The 17,429-nt window shown below is 40.6% G+C and overlaps 1 protein-coding gene across 1 annotated transcript in view; it reads right to left on the reverse strand.

The window, feature by feature from the left end:
- The window catches only part of LOC124777342 (transcription termination factor 3, mitochondrial), a 51,714-nt gene that overhangs the window by 14,335 nt on the left and 19,950 nt on the right, over nucleotides 1–17,429 (reverse strand). Inside the window, exons 2-3 of the mRNA XM_047252706.1 lie at nucleotides 16,356–16,538; nucleotides 16,134–16,257 (exon numbers count right to left, since the gene is read on the reverse strand). Coding sequence (XP_047108662.1) covers nucleotides 16,134–16,257; nucleotides 16,356–16,538 — 307 coding nt within the window. The remainder of the gene's footprint in view (nucleotides 1–16,133; nucleotides 16,258–16,355; nucleotides 16,539–17,429) is intronic.

The raw sequence follows: 17,429 nt of genomic DNA on the forward strand, positions 1-17,429 counted from the left end.
CACACACACACAGTGTGAGTTATGGATTCAAATGAGGGGGGCATTATGTCGACGGACACAGCTTCAGTTGTGCACATCCAATGACATGAACCATAACTCAGCGAGAGTGGTGGGTCCGGGCTTGCTCCCAAACACTGTAGTATGCGCTTTTGATGTAGGGGGGGGGGGGGGGGGGGAGGCCACTGACATACCCTGCAATTTTCCAGTGGTACCTGCCACCTGTGCCGCTAGTGCGAGCAAAAGCTGCGTCACAGCGAAACACCTATTTTGCATGCGAAAGGCGCAGTTACTAGCTGCACTGGTGTTCCTGAGGCAGCTACGACCATAGCTGTGGTCAGGAAAGTCCAGTTTTCCTGAAGGGGTTAATCCTGGCTGGGAACCAGACAGAAATAGGGGTGCGACTGCGAGGGGTCAACCTGACATGGAAACATCTAGGAAGCACCCAGCGGTGTCTTACAGTGAGGTTTCCACCAATAAACCAGCTGCCTCAACAGGCAAGGCACTGAGGGTGTGCACATAGAAAAAGGCCTCCGTGTGTGAGCTGCCCAGTGGGAATGGCTTCCTAGTGCCTAACAAGAAGCACACTGTCAGGGCAACTGCGCTTGCTCAGGCTCAGTCACAACTGACAGCCAACAGCTTCATCAGCATCACAGATGTGCTGCCAGATGACAGTAATATACAGTTAAGTAGACTAGAGATGGCCACACCTACATTCATTGTCATACACTGGTCAAGTGATTTTAAAAGTGTTTCCAGAAACTCTTAAATTGTAGGGTACAGTCAAAGTCTTCTGTTGCAATTAAAACAGTTGGATAAGACACATACGAGACTGCAGTAAAACTGAAAGAGGAATATGATGCAGTAATGGGTGTGACACATGACCACGGTCTACCGTACAACACACACTCATCCGAGCCACTAAAATTACTCAAGGCAGTTCTCTGAAAAACTACCTTTCCAAATGGACCCAGGTCACTTCAAAGAAGAGCTTGAGGGCCTGGGATTTGGCTTCAGGGTGGTCTCTCATATGCAGAAGCCCCAAAAACAAGCAAACTCCACTATTTATGGTGATACTAGTGGATAATGTGGAGAATAGGAAAATAATCCAGCTGAAAGGCATTGTGAGTTTTACCAGTATTCAAGTACAAAAGTTTCGCAGTAAGGGCCAACAGGCACAATGTTTCTGGTGCCAGGGCCTGATGCATCTGCTCACACAAGATTATTAAAATGTGTGGTAATTTGACTTTAAATGTAAATTAATCACTGGAAAGAAAACTGTTAAAATTAACTGGAGCAGATGGCCATTGTTCATGATGGACGCACCTTTGTTAGTGGCCAAATTGACTTCCAGAATAATACCACAAGATTTAGAAATACCCCCATTAGTTTTGCAAGGTCAGTATCTGTTATTTATGGGTGAAATGGAATCATAGCTAGGAGACTGTGTCCAGATCATTTAAGGTCCTACGGTTGCACTGAAGTTTGCAAAATGATTTGTGATGATTGGCAATTAATCTCAGGAATGCAGTAGCAAGTTGCGAATGGATAAATGGCAGAATACTAATTGTATTTGGCCATTGTGTCTCCACGTCACGATCCGTTAAGCTTGTAATAGTCAATGGTCATAACAATAAAGCATTAAAACATTTTATGTATCACGTATCTACCAGGAGAACTATTAAAATCAGAACTCATGAGATTTTTAATTAATTTAAATTACTTTAATTGCAAATGGTTCTAAAACTAATACATGACACTTACATCACATTTGTCTATGCGAAAGAAAGATTAATTAATGATACGAAAGGAGTGCAGCTATAGTGCATCCTATCAATAGAGGCTAACAACAAGAGAGAGAGAGATCCGACCAGGAATGCTCTTCACTTCCTTTCTAAAACCAAAAAGAAAAAACATATTACAATGGATTGCAATCAGTCACAGGCTGACTGTCACTATATTTTTGAAATATTATCTAGGAAATAATAATTACATTCCACAAAATTAATTTACATAAGTTATTCAGGTCTGAATTTATTTACAGTAAATAAATAGATGAGTGTGCATTTTCGTGCTTTCTGTGGTTTTTGTGACATAAAGTTTATATGAAATTACATGCGTCTGTCCATGTAACACCTTAGGCTTAAACCATTTCATGAGATTTTGCACCACGCCACTCAAATGCATGAAATGTGCAGGGCTGCATGGAAGTCATACTTACAGCACAAAACAAGAAGAGATGCTCAAATGCTGTAACTGTACGCAAAAACATTTTGCCAGCTATCATGGCTGTGAAGTATTCTGAAAGGCTGACACTAAACAGCATACCAATAATACTCTGGCGACATGTATAACACCCAGTCTGGTTTTAGTAATGTAGCGAGAGGAAGGGCTGCTGTGTCCGCCCCTCATACTAAACTGGTACAGCTGTACGTGGAAAAGTGAGCTAGCGGTCACGGGTCGCATGCTGACATAAAGCTGCAGTAGACATTCACAGGAGCGGACCGACGACAGAACGCCCTTGTCATGCAAACATCTCTGTAAACGAATAATTGGTGCAAATGTAGATGATTTCACAGATGAGCTCTGCCCTCTACTGAAATCATCAGAGAATTGCTCCAAAATCTTCTGCATGTGCTTGGGATAGCAGTGCATTGGCCAGTGTGGCCAATTACCAAAAGGCAACACCAATGTGCCATTCTTAATGCAATCCACAGATTAACAGTATGCACATAGAATGTATACACCATATGCCCCTAAGTCGGAGAGTTTCAGCTGCTCCTACTGGGACCGTGTGACCTCACACATTACCCTAATATGTCCACTGCTGTCCTGATGTGCTCAATATCATAGTAATTATGGGGGTCAATACACGTCACTACTGCTGCAATGAGTAGAGAGGCTCTTTCATCTGACAATCTACTGGTCTTTTTGACATGGATTTTTAAGATGCGGAGCCACCTAAAAGATGTTGACAGTTAGGACAGGTGAACTGGGAACAGTTAAGAGACGGTCTACGAGACACTCTTGCTGTTACTCCAGATCCCAATGCCATCGGCACAGATGAATCGTTGTGGCAGCTCACAGCAGAAACACTATGAGCTGTAGATGCTGCCACTCCTAGAGGAGCACAAAGGCCTACAGACAGATTTTACAGGCTATCACTGAGAAAAATAGGACTTTCTGTGAGTGGGAAATTATGTGACATCCTGCCACCAAGTGCCATCTAAACCGGCTACACCTTGAAATAAAGGTGGCAGTGGAAAACCATCGGAATGAGGACTAGGCAGGCAAGGAAGCCATGCTTCATGTTGAAGATGGCTCTGCACGGAAACTCACAAGAAGACTACTGAGGAAAGGGCAACATTTTCCCTCCTCTGCAAGTCAGCGGAGTGACTGCTGATAGCAGATGACACTGATGAACAACACATGCAAACGGTACGACAAAAGTTGTCCGTCCTCTTTGTGGATGATGCAGGAGCTGTTATCACACCAATCACAGAGGAAAAAGTTGACTCCAACTTCGCTCTCTCAATGCCAGGAAGGCTGGTGGCTGCGACCAGGTGGAGGCTCTTATGCTGAAGCAACTCCACCTGATGCACTATGGCCCATTATAGACATTTTTAGACATGTCTTGAGGACTGGCAACTACCTCTCTGCATGGAAACATATCCTGAAAGAAGGAAAAAATGCAAGGCCTACACACACACACACACACACACACACACACACACACACAAAGGCTCATGGAGCATGGGGACAGAGAGGGTCTACTACCACCAGAGCAATTCGGTTCCCAGCACAACCACAGCACACAACACCAGCTGCTGCACGTTGCTGAGGATGCGAATGGGAGCCTTGGAGAATAAGGAGTATGCTGGAGCAGTACTCCTTGACGTCACCTACGCCTTTGACTTTGTGTGCCATGAGAGCCTCCTCTACAAACTCTGTGTACTGGGGCTTTCAAGACCACACATCAGAATCATCATATCCTACCTCTGAGAGTGGATTTTCCATGTTTGTGGTGATGATGGCATTTCAATTGTGAGGCCTATATGAGTGGGAGTGCTGCAGGGGTCTGTTCTCGGCCCTCTGTTGCACTCCCTCTGTACTCCCGACGTAGCTAAGTCAGAGAGATGACACCGTACTCTACGCATGCTCCCGAAGTATTGTTGTTATTCATTACCATCTGCAGACAGCATGTGATATCTTAGGAGCCTAGGCCACAAAATGGCATCTTAAGTTTAATGCTGTGAAAAGCCAGGCTGCCATAATCATGCAACGTAGAGTGCCCTGGGACCTTCAGCTGCTGCAAATTATGGTAGTCCCCATTCGTTGGTCTTGCATGGTGAAACACCTCGGGGTAAACCTCGATAGGCTTCTCATGTGGAAGCCAGATATGCAAGAGATATAAGAAAAAGCATATACCCACTTAAAAGCACTTTGCCCCTTACTTAATCCAGAATAGATGCTTGCATCATACTGTGGGATCACATTATATCTACCACTGATCCGTTCAGTGTTAGAATATGCATCCACAGATTGTGGAAATGCAGCCAACTGCCACATATGTTGGCTCCAAGGTACGCAAGATAGAGCCCAGCTACTCGTCTAGAGCCTTCCACAAAATTACCCAACTACAGCCTTGCATCAAGAAATGGACATTCCTTTGATTAGGGCCCATATAAAACAGACTGCCTGACAGTCCTACAAGACATTGCGGCAGTCTGAAAACAGGCTTCATATACACACACCACCAGACAGAGGATGCTGAATTCACATGACCTCACTGCCTGCGACTCTAATTGGTCAGCGTATCTTTTTAAGCAGGCAAGTTCAGAGCTTTGCCTGCAAAATCAGTGTATCTTCAAACTTGTATCAACATTAGCGTGGAAGGCTGGAGTGGGAAAATACTTTGAAGAACCATGACTACTGGCTGGTGACTTGTTGAATTGCATCATCATTCAAGACTACTTGTTTCTATCAAGAATGTTAGTCTCATTGTACACAGGGTATTTCAGAAGTGATGGTGAGTATTCAGGGATAGGACAGGAATGACCACTCGAAACAAAAAAGTCAGCTAAACATGGGCTCTAAAATGCATACCTTAAGAGCTATCAGCAATTTTTGATCTTTTATACTATGAAACAAATCTCTTCTACTGCAAGCTCTTTGCTTTCCAAATTTTGGGAAGTGGCAGTATGGACCAAAAGAAGAAAAAAAAAAAAAAAAAAAAATGGTCTGGTAAACATGTGCTCTAAAATGCTTCCCTTAAGAGCTATGAGCACTTTTCACCTTTGCTACTTTTGAACACTTGCTACTTTAAAACACAACTCTTCTAATGGACAAGTACTCGCAGCTCATAAGATATGCATTTTAGAGCACACGTTCACTCGACTTTGTTTCGAATGATCATTCCTGTCATATCCCTGAACACTGACTATCACTTTCGAAACAGCCTATACACCTCAGCACCACCGAAAAACATTCACCAAGTCAAAGTTATGTATATCTCAATTATTAACTGTAGTTATTGTAAATAAACTTATTAATGTGTTACTTCTTTGCAGATGTCCGATTGCCTTTCTTGGCCACCTGAATTACTGACACATCAGACATTGGTGATACATCTGGTGCTTTTTTGAGTGTGGCACTTGGAAACATGTTAAATTTTCATAATTTTTATGTGGAATATATTTTACTTCTTCTTAATTTGTGTATGCAATGGTAATTTCTGGAGAGCACTCACTCACTGCACTTATTTAGTTTCAGAGCCTACAATTTAACTCCTTGATAACAACTACTGGAGATTGAGGGTCGCACAACACATCCAGCAAACAAGAATCACAGAAGCACAGAATGACAGCAGCCAGGTCCCACCTCCTCCCTTCCATTGTTTTGATCCAAAACAAGAGGAATGAACAGATTACCACCTCAAGCTTGAGCAGCGTACAACATATCAGGTGATTTATGATGCTCTTTCTTTTTTTCTTAGGGAGGAGTGTCAGCCATATGAAGACATTGTTAGCAAACTGGGTTATTTCTTCAAAGCTCAGATTCATAGAGCTGCTGTTTGTTTCAATTTTTTTGTATGAGTCATCGTAATAATCAGTCTTACAAGGAATAGATTGCTTAACTCAATGTCATGACTACGAACTGTAAATTTAACTACTCTTGTGCAGCCTCATTTCAAGATGAAATGTTTTGTGATCCCGTTATTCAAACACCTGCTGATAACAGAATATGGGCTAACATTTTAAAGCATCGCAAACCTGGTCTCAAGGACATGCTTAAAGTAACCGAAATTCAGGAAGAGTAAGTATTCACTGAACTTAATTTTAATATGGCTGTTGTTGCAACAATGACCATGAATAGCTGAGAGTGGCCCCTGAGTCATGTGGCCTGAGACAACTGCAACCACAGGCAACAGCACAAACACAGCGTAACACTTCCACCACTTCCTCAGCTAGTTTAAACTTTCCGAAGTCTTGTATGAAAAAGTTATGTAGCACTTGACTGCAAAAACTGCTTTCTCCACCATGTGCAATGCCGATAACCCCATAAATCAGGACAAACACATTAAGTGTGCATGCAAAAGAAATGCATATGGATATCATAAAATGGAAATAAATATAAAGTGTATCTGAAATGAATGTACAAAATGAGAGGCTGATAGAATGGGCCATAACAAGCATATTTCACGTAGCAACACATGTCCGCACCGCATCCCTTAGTATACGGGTTAGGTGTTATTGAAACCATGTCTGCATCCCTTAGCATACAGCACTAAATGTCATTGAACAACGTCACGCGCCACCAGGAGGGTAGGCACACATCATGCCATCCGAACCATCATGGTAGCAGGTCTGCATGGCAACATTTCAATGTATTTGTGGCATCAAAGTAAATGGGAAGTGGGCTGAAGTTTTGCATCCTTTCTTTGAAAACAGTTACAAGAAGTGCTTAAAATTATGCCCTCCAACTTGTACGCATGCTGCGCAATGATGTTGGAGTGATGTTGCATTCTTTCAAATGCTCCTGGCAAATTGGAAATTGCAACAAAGGCTGCCATAATGCACGCTATCAGCTCATTATCATTCTCAATGGGTGATTCACAGACAACAGATTTCAGATGGCCCCACCTGGCCCACAGCACCCTAGTCAGTTCCCACAAAAGGTTGCATGTGCAAAGTGCAAAGGTGCACTATCAAATTGGTACCACATTCGCCATCAAAAGACACTGATTGGAACATGTTCCAACAACTCTGGCACAGTTTCTCATAAAAATATTAAGTATTTGTTTGCGTTCAGTCACTGGGGAAACATGTATGGACGAACCAGGTTATCGCCTACAAAGCCAGACCAAAAGTTGACAGTGAAGCAATCTTGGTGACCATGAACGAAGGCAGTGTGCAGATTTTCCAATGCCCACATGAGCTGATTGTGACTGTTGATCATACCCTCTCGTGTAAAGGATGCCCCATCCATAGAAAGTACACAGTTCAGAAAGTGTGGTTGAATGGCACACCTTTGCCAAAACTAGTGGCAGAACCCAATTCGATGTGGAAAATCATCTGGGTTAAGGGCGTGAACCTTCTGTAGGTGGTAGGGATGCAAATCACCTTCCTGCCCCCCCCCCCCCCCCCCCCACCACCACCACACACACACACCAAATTGAGGAATGATTTACACCTATTTTCCATGCAACACAAAACGCATACACCAGGTTTTAAAGAAGGCCTCAAACGCACATGTTCCATTACAAGAGATTTGCAGTGGAAAATGTACCTCAAGTGAACCTGTCTCTCATAGGGACCTGTGGATGGTAGTAAATGTGCATGGAACTGGCACTCAATGATTCGGAAACTACTGGAAGAACAAACTTTGTGCAGCATGAGCATTTCCATCTGCCTTCTACAGTGCATGTATCCCCTCTCCCCCCAAGAACAGCGGTATATTTTCTATCCGCACAAACACAATATTGTTCCCTTTTGCAGACAAACTGACACAGGGCAAACTAGACTCCGCAGTGTGGACAGGTGCTGCCCTCTATGCAACACCTATCAAACAGGCATTTACACAGCCAAAAGCAATCCATTTATATCCCAGTAAGAGGGAGAAAACCCAAAGTGTTGTTCCATCTGGAATATCTGCAACTTTGTTGACAGCAGCACTTGCAAATAAAGGTCGTAAAACTTCAACCCGATGTTTCTTTTTACCTTATGTCACAAATACATTGAAATCATTGCCCTGCAGACCTGCTACCACGATGGCACCATATGCTAAGGGATGCGGACATGGGCTGCTACATGAAATATGCTTGTTATGACCCACTCTACCAGCCCTCTCATTTTCTAGATTCATTCTAGATACACCCTGTATGATTTATCAGTCTAACTCTGTACCCATTCCTCCTGGCAATCCACACTGGAATCACCACCAAAAGCAACAGAATCGCACAACATATCACACAGTCCAAAACTTACCTTTTCACCAGCTCTCCTCTAATAGATGTACAGCTAAACACTTTGTTAATCACAATTCAGACAAAGACAGTCTTGCACAAGTCAGAACAAATAAATACATTCTGAGGATGAACAGCAAACTGTTCATCTCTCAGCAGATTTTCAATCAATATGTACCTTTTCAGTCAGATAATGGTGCTTCAGTCACACTGATTAAGCAAAATACTTATGAGCAATTGGAACACCCTCAACTACAAAGATGATGCCTGGACCTCACAACCTACAACAGTTAAAATATCTCTGTTCTTGGAACATGCACTTTGCAAGCAAAATAAAGAAATTCGACTACATGAGTGCCTTTAACAGTAGGTCAGTCATGTTGTAGTCCCATTGTTTTTAGCATGTATGCTTTTGATTTATTTGATTTAGATATTCAGAGCACTGTGCATGCCATTGATATGCAACTTTTCCATGCCACTGTTCATCAGCCACGTGAAAAATGTGGACACTTGTTGAGCAGCACACTGGGACATGTGGCAAATTTTCACGCATATGTTACTCAAGGACAATCAAAACATAAGCTTAACAACACCCATCCAGTACACCAGACCACTCGCAATGAAGTAGCCTCTTCATTCAACAGGTTAGAAGAAATTGGCGTTTTACAGCCTGTTTCTGCAAGTCGATAGGCATCTCCCCTTATGATCACAGGAAAAGCAAACAGGAAGATCAGGCTTTGTGCTAACTTTAAAGCTACAGCTAATGCTCAAACAGCGACTGATTCTTTCCCGCTTCCAAGTACTGACAAACTTCTGGATTGCCTAGCAGGTGGGTGATTCTTTACAAAAATTGATTTGGTTAATGTATATCTCCAGCTTTCCCTGGATGAGTAACAAAAAACATTTTTGGTGTTTAACACGCAAATCAACTTGTATCATTACCAGCACCTTCCCATAGGAAGTGTCCCTGCTTCTGCATTATTTCAACACTTTCTTGAACATGTGATATCTGATGTTCTGCCCTGTTCAAATGATTTCAGATGATGTCACTGTATCTGGAGAAACACCACAACAGCTCCTCAAAACTTTGGAGTCTCTTTTTCAAGATTTACCTGATGCAAGGGTCAAGTGTAGCTTAGAGAAATGTTCATTTTTCAATGCCGAAATTGAATATTTGGGAAGTGTCATTGGTGCCCACTGTGCTCATCCCTTGACTAAGCATTTAGAGGTCATAAGGAGATTATGTTCTCCTACAAATGTATGAGAACTCCAAGTTGTTTTTAGGCAACTGACATACTACATAAGATTTATTCCAAATGCAGCACAAATAACTGCTCCTTCACATTGCTTCTGGAGTAAAACTGTTCCTTCCAAATGGACTAGAGGATGCGAACAATCTTTTCAGAAATTGAAATAAGCACTGTTTAGCTGTTTAGTTACCCATATTTTACCCATTTTCGTCCACAAAAACGTACTGCTTGCAGCAGGTGCATCATCACACATGGAACAGAGGCAGTTTTATCTCACAAGGTTGGCAACATGGAACAACGTGTAGCATTTACATCTAAGACGTTGAACAAGGCCCATGTCAACTACAGTCAGGTGGAAAAGCCATAATTTATAGTGTCACCAGGTTTCATGAATATCTGTGTGTATGTGTGTGTGTGTGGGGGGGGGGGGGGGGGAGAAAAAGAAAAAAGAAAGAAACTAACAAAAACACAAACCCTGACTGATAATAAGCTGCTGGCTGCTCTTTTTCATCCAGCAGTAGAGATACCTGATCATACAGTACAGAAGCAGCAACTTTGATCATTACTTGTTTCCAATTATCAAAGTTAAGCTCTTTATCATCCTACGACACGGCATGCAAATCAGACACTCTGTCTCACTTACCTATGGGAAATGATCTGGATTTCGACACATCAGAAGTTTCTTGCCTCCAAACTGATCGTTCTGCTTTGCACGCACTGCAAGCTTTTTCCACTGATTTTTGGTGGATAACACATGATCAATCAGTATAATTGCTCAAGTACTACAATCATTTGGGTTGGCTTCATAATCCAAAATCAATCTCGAGTGCAGCAGTTCCCAAATACCACGCACAATGCAACAGCCTTTCTCTTCAGAAGAGAGTAATTTTATTCCATGTCCCTAATGAACAAATATGAGTCCTGATTCCCACATCTTTGCAACAACATGTGTTGAAACTATTTCAAAGAGAACAATGGGGAATCGTTCAAACTAAGCAGCTAGTGCACCAACATTGTTCGTAGCTTGGGCTTGATAAACAGACAGAAGAAATGACTACCTGCTGCCAGACCTGTGCAGATAACCAGGCCAAGAAATTCACAAATGGCCTCCACCTGATGTCCTTGGTAACATATTGATACTGATTTTGCAGGTCCTTTATGGAAACATGATGGCCCATTATTGTCAGTGCATGCAGCAAATATATTTTTGTTATTTCAATGCATTTGACTGCTAGTGCTACCACTACCAAAGCACTTGCTTCTGTTGTTTGCTTTGAAGTTTTGCCATAAACAATTGCTTTGGACAATGGTCCTCAGTTTTCTTTGTTGAGATTTTAGCAATTTTGCCAACAAAACAGAATTCAATGTATCCGTATGGCACCGTTCACACTTTTATGGCTCAGATATCCAAACTTAGTGCTTTGCATACAAGGGAAATGCTTCATTGTAGTTCCTTAGCATGTTCCGTACAATGCCTGCACACGCCATTTTACCAGCAGAACTCTTACATGGTCATCACCATTGCACTTGCTGCATCTCTTTCACCTTCGCCACTCTATTTCGGATGCTAACTTTGCAACCAAGTTCCACGTGAGGGATGAGGTTGTGTCTACAACAAGCCTGATAACTGGTTATCTGGTGTAGTCATTCAAGACATCTGGCCTTGCTCATTACACCAATTGTAGTGTGTCAGGCACCCATTGACAGCATCATAAGCAACTTTGCTTCCATGATTAAAGTGATCCCACTGAAGATTTTCACTTTTCAGACACATTGCCTGTAACCCAACATGCTGTCCCTCAGCAGCCCTTGCTGGCACTTAGTATCCTGGTGCATGGGTCTTCCAATGCCTCTGCTGGAGAGCTCAAACCTGCCTGCCTGCATATCCACTGTCATCAAGAACTGCAGTAATGGACATTGCTGAATTCAAATTATCTCGGTGCTCTGACTGGCTGGCACGTCTTTTTAAGCAGCCACACTCAGAGCTTTGCCAGAAGAGTCAATGTATCTTCAGACCTGTATCTACCTTAATGTAAAGAATGCAGTGAAAAAGTACATCAATGTAGCATGACGCAACTAAGCATTATTACTTGTCAATAATTTCTTAGATTCTATCGGCATTCAAGACTATTTGATTCCATCAAGAATATTGCTCTCCTTGTATATAACTCAACACTGCTGAAGAACTCACAGCAAATCAAATTGTATATAGCCCAGTCTTGAAGTGTATGTATTGTACATAAATTTATTAATGAGTTACCTTTTTGTAGGTGTCTGTTCACCTCAATTGCTGAACTTAATACATAGTAAACTGCTTTGGTTTGTGACAGCATCTGAGGGGACAGCAGTTGCAGGAAAGTCTCTCTGCAGAAGCACGACTATAAATCCAGTATTGCTGTTCATTCCATAAGTTGCAATGTGTTGACAAGAAGCACTTAAACTCTTCAGCTGTTGGTCAACTAGTTTCATATAACTCATATAAAATTGTTGTACCCATGGTACAGGTGTAGCATTTTGATTAAGAATGAAAATGTGCTCGGTCTCTAGTTCAAATCCTGTCACTACTTAAATTTTGAATAAAAATTATCAGTAATGGCAGCTGAATGCATGGAAAGTCAGAAATCTCAACATGGTAAGGAAGTTAGAAAATCTGGAAATGGAAATGCTAAGGCTCAATCTAGATACAGTGGGGGTCAGTGAAGTGAAATTGAAAGAAAAGGATTTCTGATCAGATGAGTATAGATTATATATCAACAGCAGCAGAAAATGGTATAACAATAGTAGAATTTGTTATGAATAAGAAAGTAGGGGAGAGAGAGTGTATTGCTGTGAACGGTTCAGTGATAGGGTTGTTCTCATCAAGTTTGACAGAAAACCAACACCAACAATGATAGTTCAGGTAAACATGGCGATGTTGCAAGCTGAAGATGGAGAGAGAAAGGATATGAGAATACTGAACAGGTAATTCAGTACATAAGGGGGGACAAAAGTCTAATAGCCATGGGGGACAGGAATTCAGCTTTAGGGAAAGGAGCAAAAGAAAGATTTACATCAGAATATGGGCTTGGTACTAAGAATGAGAGAGAAGAAAGACTAATTGAGTTCTGTAATAAATTTTAGTTAGTAATAGTGAATATTCAGTCCAAGACTCACAAGAGGAGGAGGTATATTTGGAAAAGCCTGGAAAATACAGAAAAATTTCAGGTAGATTACATCATGGTCAGGCAGAGATTCCGAAATCACACACTGGATTATAAAGTGTACTCAAGAACAGATATAGACTCAGATCACAATTTAGTGGTGATAAAGAGTAGGTTCAAATTTAAGAGACTAGTCACAAAGAATCAATGCACAGGGAAGTGGGATACAAAAGTGCTGAGGAATGAAGAGATATGCTTTAAGTTCTCTGAGGCTATAGATGGTGCGATATGGAACAGTTCAGTAGGCAGTTCCATTGAATGGGAATGGACATCTGCAAAAAAACGGCAATCATAGAAGTTGGAAAGAAAAACATAGGTACGAAAAAGGTAACAGAAGAAATACTTCAGTTGAATGATGAAAGAAGAAAGTAGGAAAATGTCCAGGGAAATTCAGGAATACAGAAATACAAGTCACTTAAGAACAAAACAAATAGGAAGTACAGGGAAGCTACGGTGTACTTGTTGGCACAAATGTGAAGAAATCAAAAAAGAAATGACTGTTGGAAGGACTGATTCAGCATGTAGAAAAGTCAAAAGGACCTTCAGTGATATTAAAAGCAAGAGTGATAACTCTTAATAGTGAAACAGGAATTTCACTGTTACATGTAGAGGAGAGAGTGGATAGATGGAAGGAGTACACTGAAGGCCTCTATGAGGGGGAAGACTTGTCTGATGATGAGACAGAAGAAGAAACAGGAATCAATAGAGAACAGATAAGGGATCCAGTATTAGAATCAGAATTTAAAGGAGCTTTGGAAGACTTAAAATTGAATAATGAATGAGGGTTAGGTAACATTCCATCAGAATTTTTAAAATCACTGGGGGAATTAGCAATAAAATGGCTATTCAAGCTGATATGTAGAATGTATGAGCCTGGTGATACACCATCAGACTTTTGGAAAAACATCATCCACACCATTCGAAGATTGCAAGAGCCAACAAGTGTAGGAATTATTGCACAATCAGCTTAACACTTCATGCATCCAAGTTACTGACAAGAATAATATACAGAAGAATGGAAAAGAAAATTGAGGATGTGTTAGATGACAAGCAGTTTGGTTTTAGGAAAGATAAAGGCAGCAGAGAGGCAGTGCTGACATTGTGGTTGATAATTGAAGCAAGACCACAGAAAAATCAAGAAATGTTCACAAGATTTATCAACCTGGAAAGTGTTCAGCGATGTACAATGGTGCAAGATGTTCAAAATTCTGAGTGAAATAGGGGTAAGTTATAGGGAAAGATGTGTAATACATGGTACGTACAAGAAGACTAGAAGACCAATAATGAAGTACTTGGATTAAAAATGTTGTAAGACAGGGATGTTGTCTTTCAGCCACTCTGTTCAATCAAGACACTGAAGAAGCAATAACAGAAATAAAAGAAAGGTTCAGGAGTGGGATTAAAATTCAAGGTGAAAGGATATCAATGATAAGATTCACTGATGATATTGCCATCCCCAGTGAAAGTGAATAAGAATTACAGCATTCACTGATTGGAATGAACAGTCTCGTGAGTACAGAATATGGACTGACTTGTAAACTGAAGAAAAACAAAAGTAATGAGAAGTAGTAGAAATGAGAACAGCAAGAAACTTAGCATCAGGATTGGCGATCACAAAGGACATGAAGCTAAGGAATTCTGCTACCCAGGCAGCAAAATAACTCATGACTGTCAGAGCAAGGAGAACATAAAAAGCAGTCTGGCACTGGCAAAAAGGGCATTCCTGGCCAAGAGAAGTCTGTTACTATCGAACATAGGCCTGAATTTGAGAAAGAAATTTCTGACAATGTATGTTTGAAGCACAGCATTGTATGGTTGTCAAACATGGACTATGGGAAAACTGGCACTACAGAAGAATGTTGAAAATTAGGTGGACAGAGAAAGTAATGAATGGGATGGTTTTCTGGAGAATTGGTGAGGAAAGGAGTATATGGAAAACACTGACAAGAATTAGGGACAGGACGGCAGGACATCTGTTAAGACACCACAGAGTAACTTCCATGGTATTACACTGTGCTGCAAAGGGTACAAACTGTAGAGGAGAGATTGGAAAACATCCAGCAAATACTTGAGAGGACGTAGGTTGCAAGGAATACTCTGAGATGAAGAGGTTGGCACAGGAGACAAATCCGTGGTGGGCCGCATCAAACCAGTCAGAAAAAAAAAGATTGGTGCTGTGTTTCTTGTTGTTCACTTGGTTGCAAGAACAAATATGAACAGAACAATATCAAAAGTGCTGATATTTTCTTTCTATGTATCAGGAATTACTGTATACCATGATTTTTTTTCCACTACCCTGTGAAAATCGGACTGTACCTGTTTTGGAAAAGCTGGAAAAGAGAAATTTTTAAGTGAAGTGCCATTATTGTGTAGAGAGCTTACACCTAAGCCCACAAGTCCTGCTTACTGCTAGTGCCACAGCTTAGCAATTGTCTGACACAAATATATGCACTTCTCTTTGAAGAGTCAAAATGACAGGTAATGTGTTTTCTGTGTGGTTCACTCATTCATGATGCCCTGTCCAAATATCACCAATGCATTGCATGTAAGTATAAAGTTAACAGAGGAGTAGGTATATATGAATATGACACATGTTTTACGTCAAAAACAGAATGGCAAGATAGCACTCAAATGATACCTTTGTCACATGCACCTGTTGCTTACAACACAATGAAATCAGGTGCCTAGTTTTGAAACTATAACAATGAATTTTTTGTCCTGAATATTCTTGACAAGCTTGTCATATCAAATTGTTATAAAAATCCAAGCTCCTGGCAATATTACCATTTGTTTTTGCCACTTAATACACCAAATCAATCCACAAATGTAAATGATGTAATGCTGCCCCTGTGATCCAAGACTACACGAGTATCAGTGAGGATATATTGCCCATACCATTAATGACTTCTACACAATGTGATGTACTGAGCACAATCCTTTGTTATCTCCTAGTATCAACAACGCACTTTCATGCATTGCTCTCACTGTGAACAATGCACTGTTACAAGTCTCATCTCTTGTCTCAGGGGAACAACTATATCACTCATATCTGTGGATTTCTGTCACATTTTAGGAATCCAGCTGGTTTCCTGACAAGATACTGAAGTACACTGATAAAAGATCTGAATAATGAACCCATTAGACATACCAGGATCAACTCACACAAACTAACATAATAATGTACAAAGTCTTGAAATGCAGGGAAAACAACATAAATATTACCTTCACTTTGTGCAAGTTGTACGTGATTAATTTTGGCTGTTTCTGAGCAAGCATGCGTAGTTCTGATCCACTCAAATTATACGTCTTCTGGAAGTGGCCAAGTCGACGATCAATTCTTTTGGTGCTTTGGAAAGAAAACAATGTTACAAACAGCTTCAGTAGGAATGTTACACTTATACAGAACAATGTGTGTCAAGAAGGAAAATTATCTTCATAAATTACCTAAACATAAGCCAATATGGATTTGCAGTTACTATTCTGGCTATGCCATCAGCAGTAAACTTTTTATACTGCAGATAATTTAGTCTTGTTGACAAATCATCAAGATTTTCTTTAAATATGTATGGATTCTTTGTTATGAATGCACCAAGTGCATCTGGTGGCACACCCACATCATGCAGAAACCTGTGGAATGAAACTGCTTTATCTAAGATATAACAAACAAAAAAGAATTCTTAACAGCAATTCTGAAAAATTAATTTCACTGTTCTTCTGGAAAGTAATTATTATTTTATTTGTGGTACTAACTATAATGCACATTTTCAAACTGTAATTGGCAGCACTAATTTCTGTAGGCAAAACCTGTTACTAAAGGCTTTGTTGAAAAGCTGGATATTTTATGTTTTTAACATATTTTTTTCTATTACACAAGCACACTTCAGATATTTAATTTATTGTTGGCTTTCAGTTTTGGAAAGGTTTCCAATCACATGAACATTAACATATTACTGTTAGATAGCATAGTAAACGGCCTTTACAACAACAAAAATTCAAATGAAATCACTGGAGCTAAAGGACTGTGACCAATGCACACTGTAACTAGGAAAACCTTTACAAACTTTTGAGTCCTGTGGTGATTAAAGTGAGAAGTCTCAAAATTTGTGTTTTCCTTATGAGTGCAACAAGAGTGAGCTAGAATTCCTTAGGATTATCTGCTGCTATCAAAGAATGCTTGAAACCTATGCAAGTGAAATAAAACAGAGATGTAAAACAGAAATAAAGAGAGACAAGTTTTAATTTCATTAAAACTGAGTGTAGAATACAGTTGTTTGTAATGTTGGTACAGCACTTATGAACAGCTTGGAATTTTCACATGCAGCATTGCTTCACTTCATAGTAACTTTCAGTATTTACAATTGGCATCACATTAAGAGCAGTCTCAGAGCCAACAAGTGGGGAAAGTTGAAACATGATATGCACAACTCCACTGACTTTGTACACTGCTTCAATCAATTGTGCTTCTACGGCGTGGATATTATGGTCAGTTCTGACATTGTCGGGAGTCCCACTTTTTGA

This window comes from Schistocerca piceifrons, chromosome 2 (assembly GCF_021461385.2).
Source record: "Schistocerca piceifrons isolate TAMUIC-IGC-003096 chromosome 2, iqSchPice1.1, whole genome shotgun sequence".
NCBI lineage: Eukaryota > Metazoa > Arthropoda > Insecta > Orthoptera > Acrididae > Schistocerca > Schistocerca piceifrons.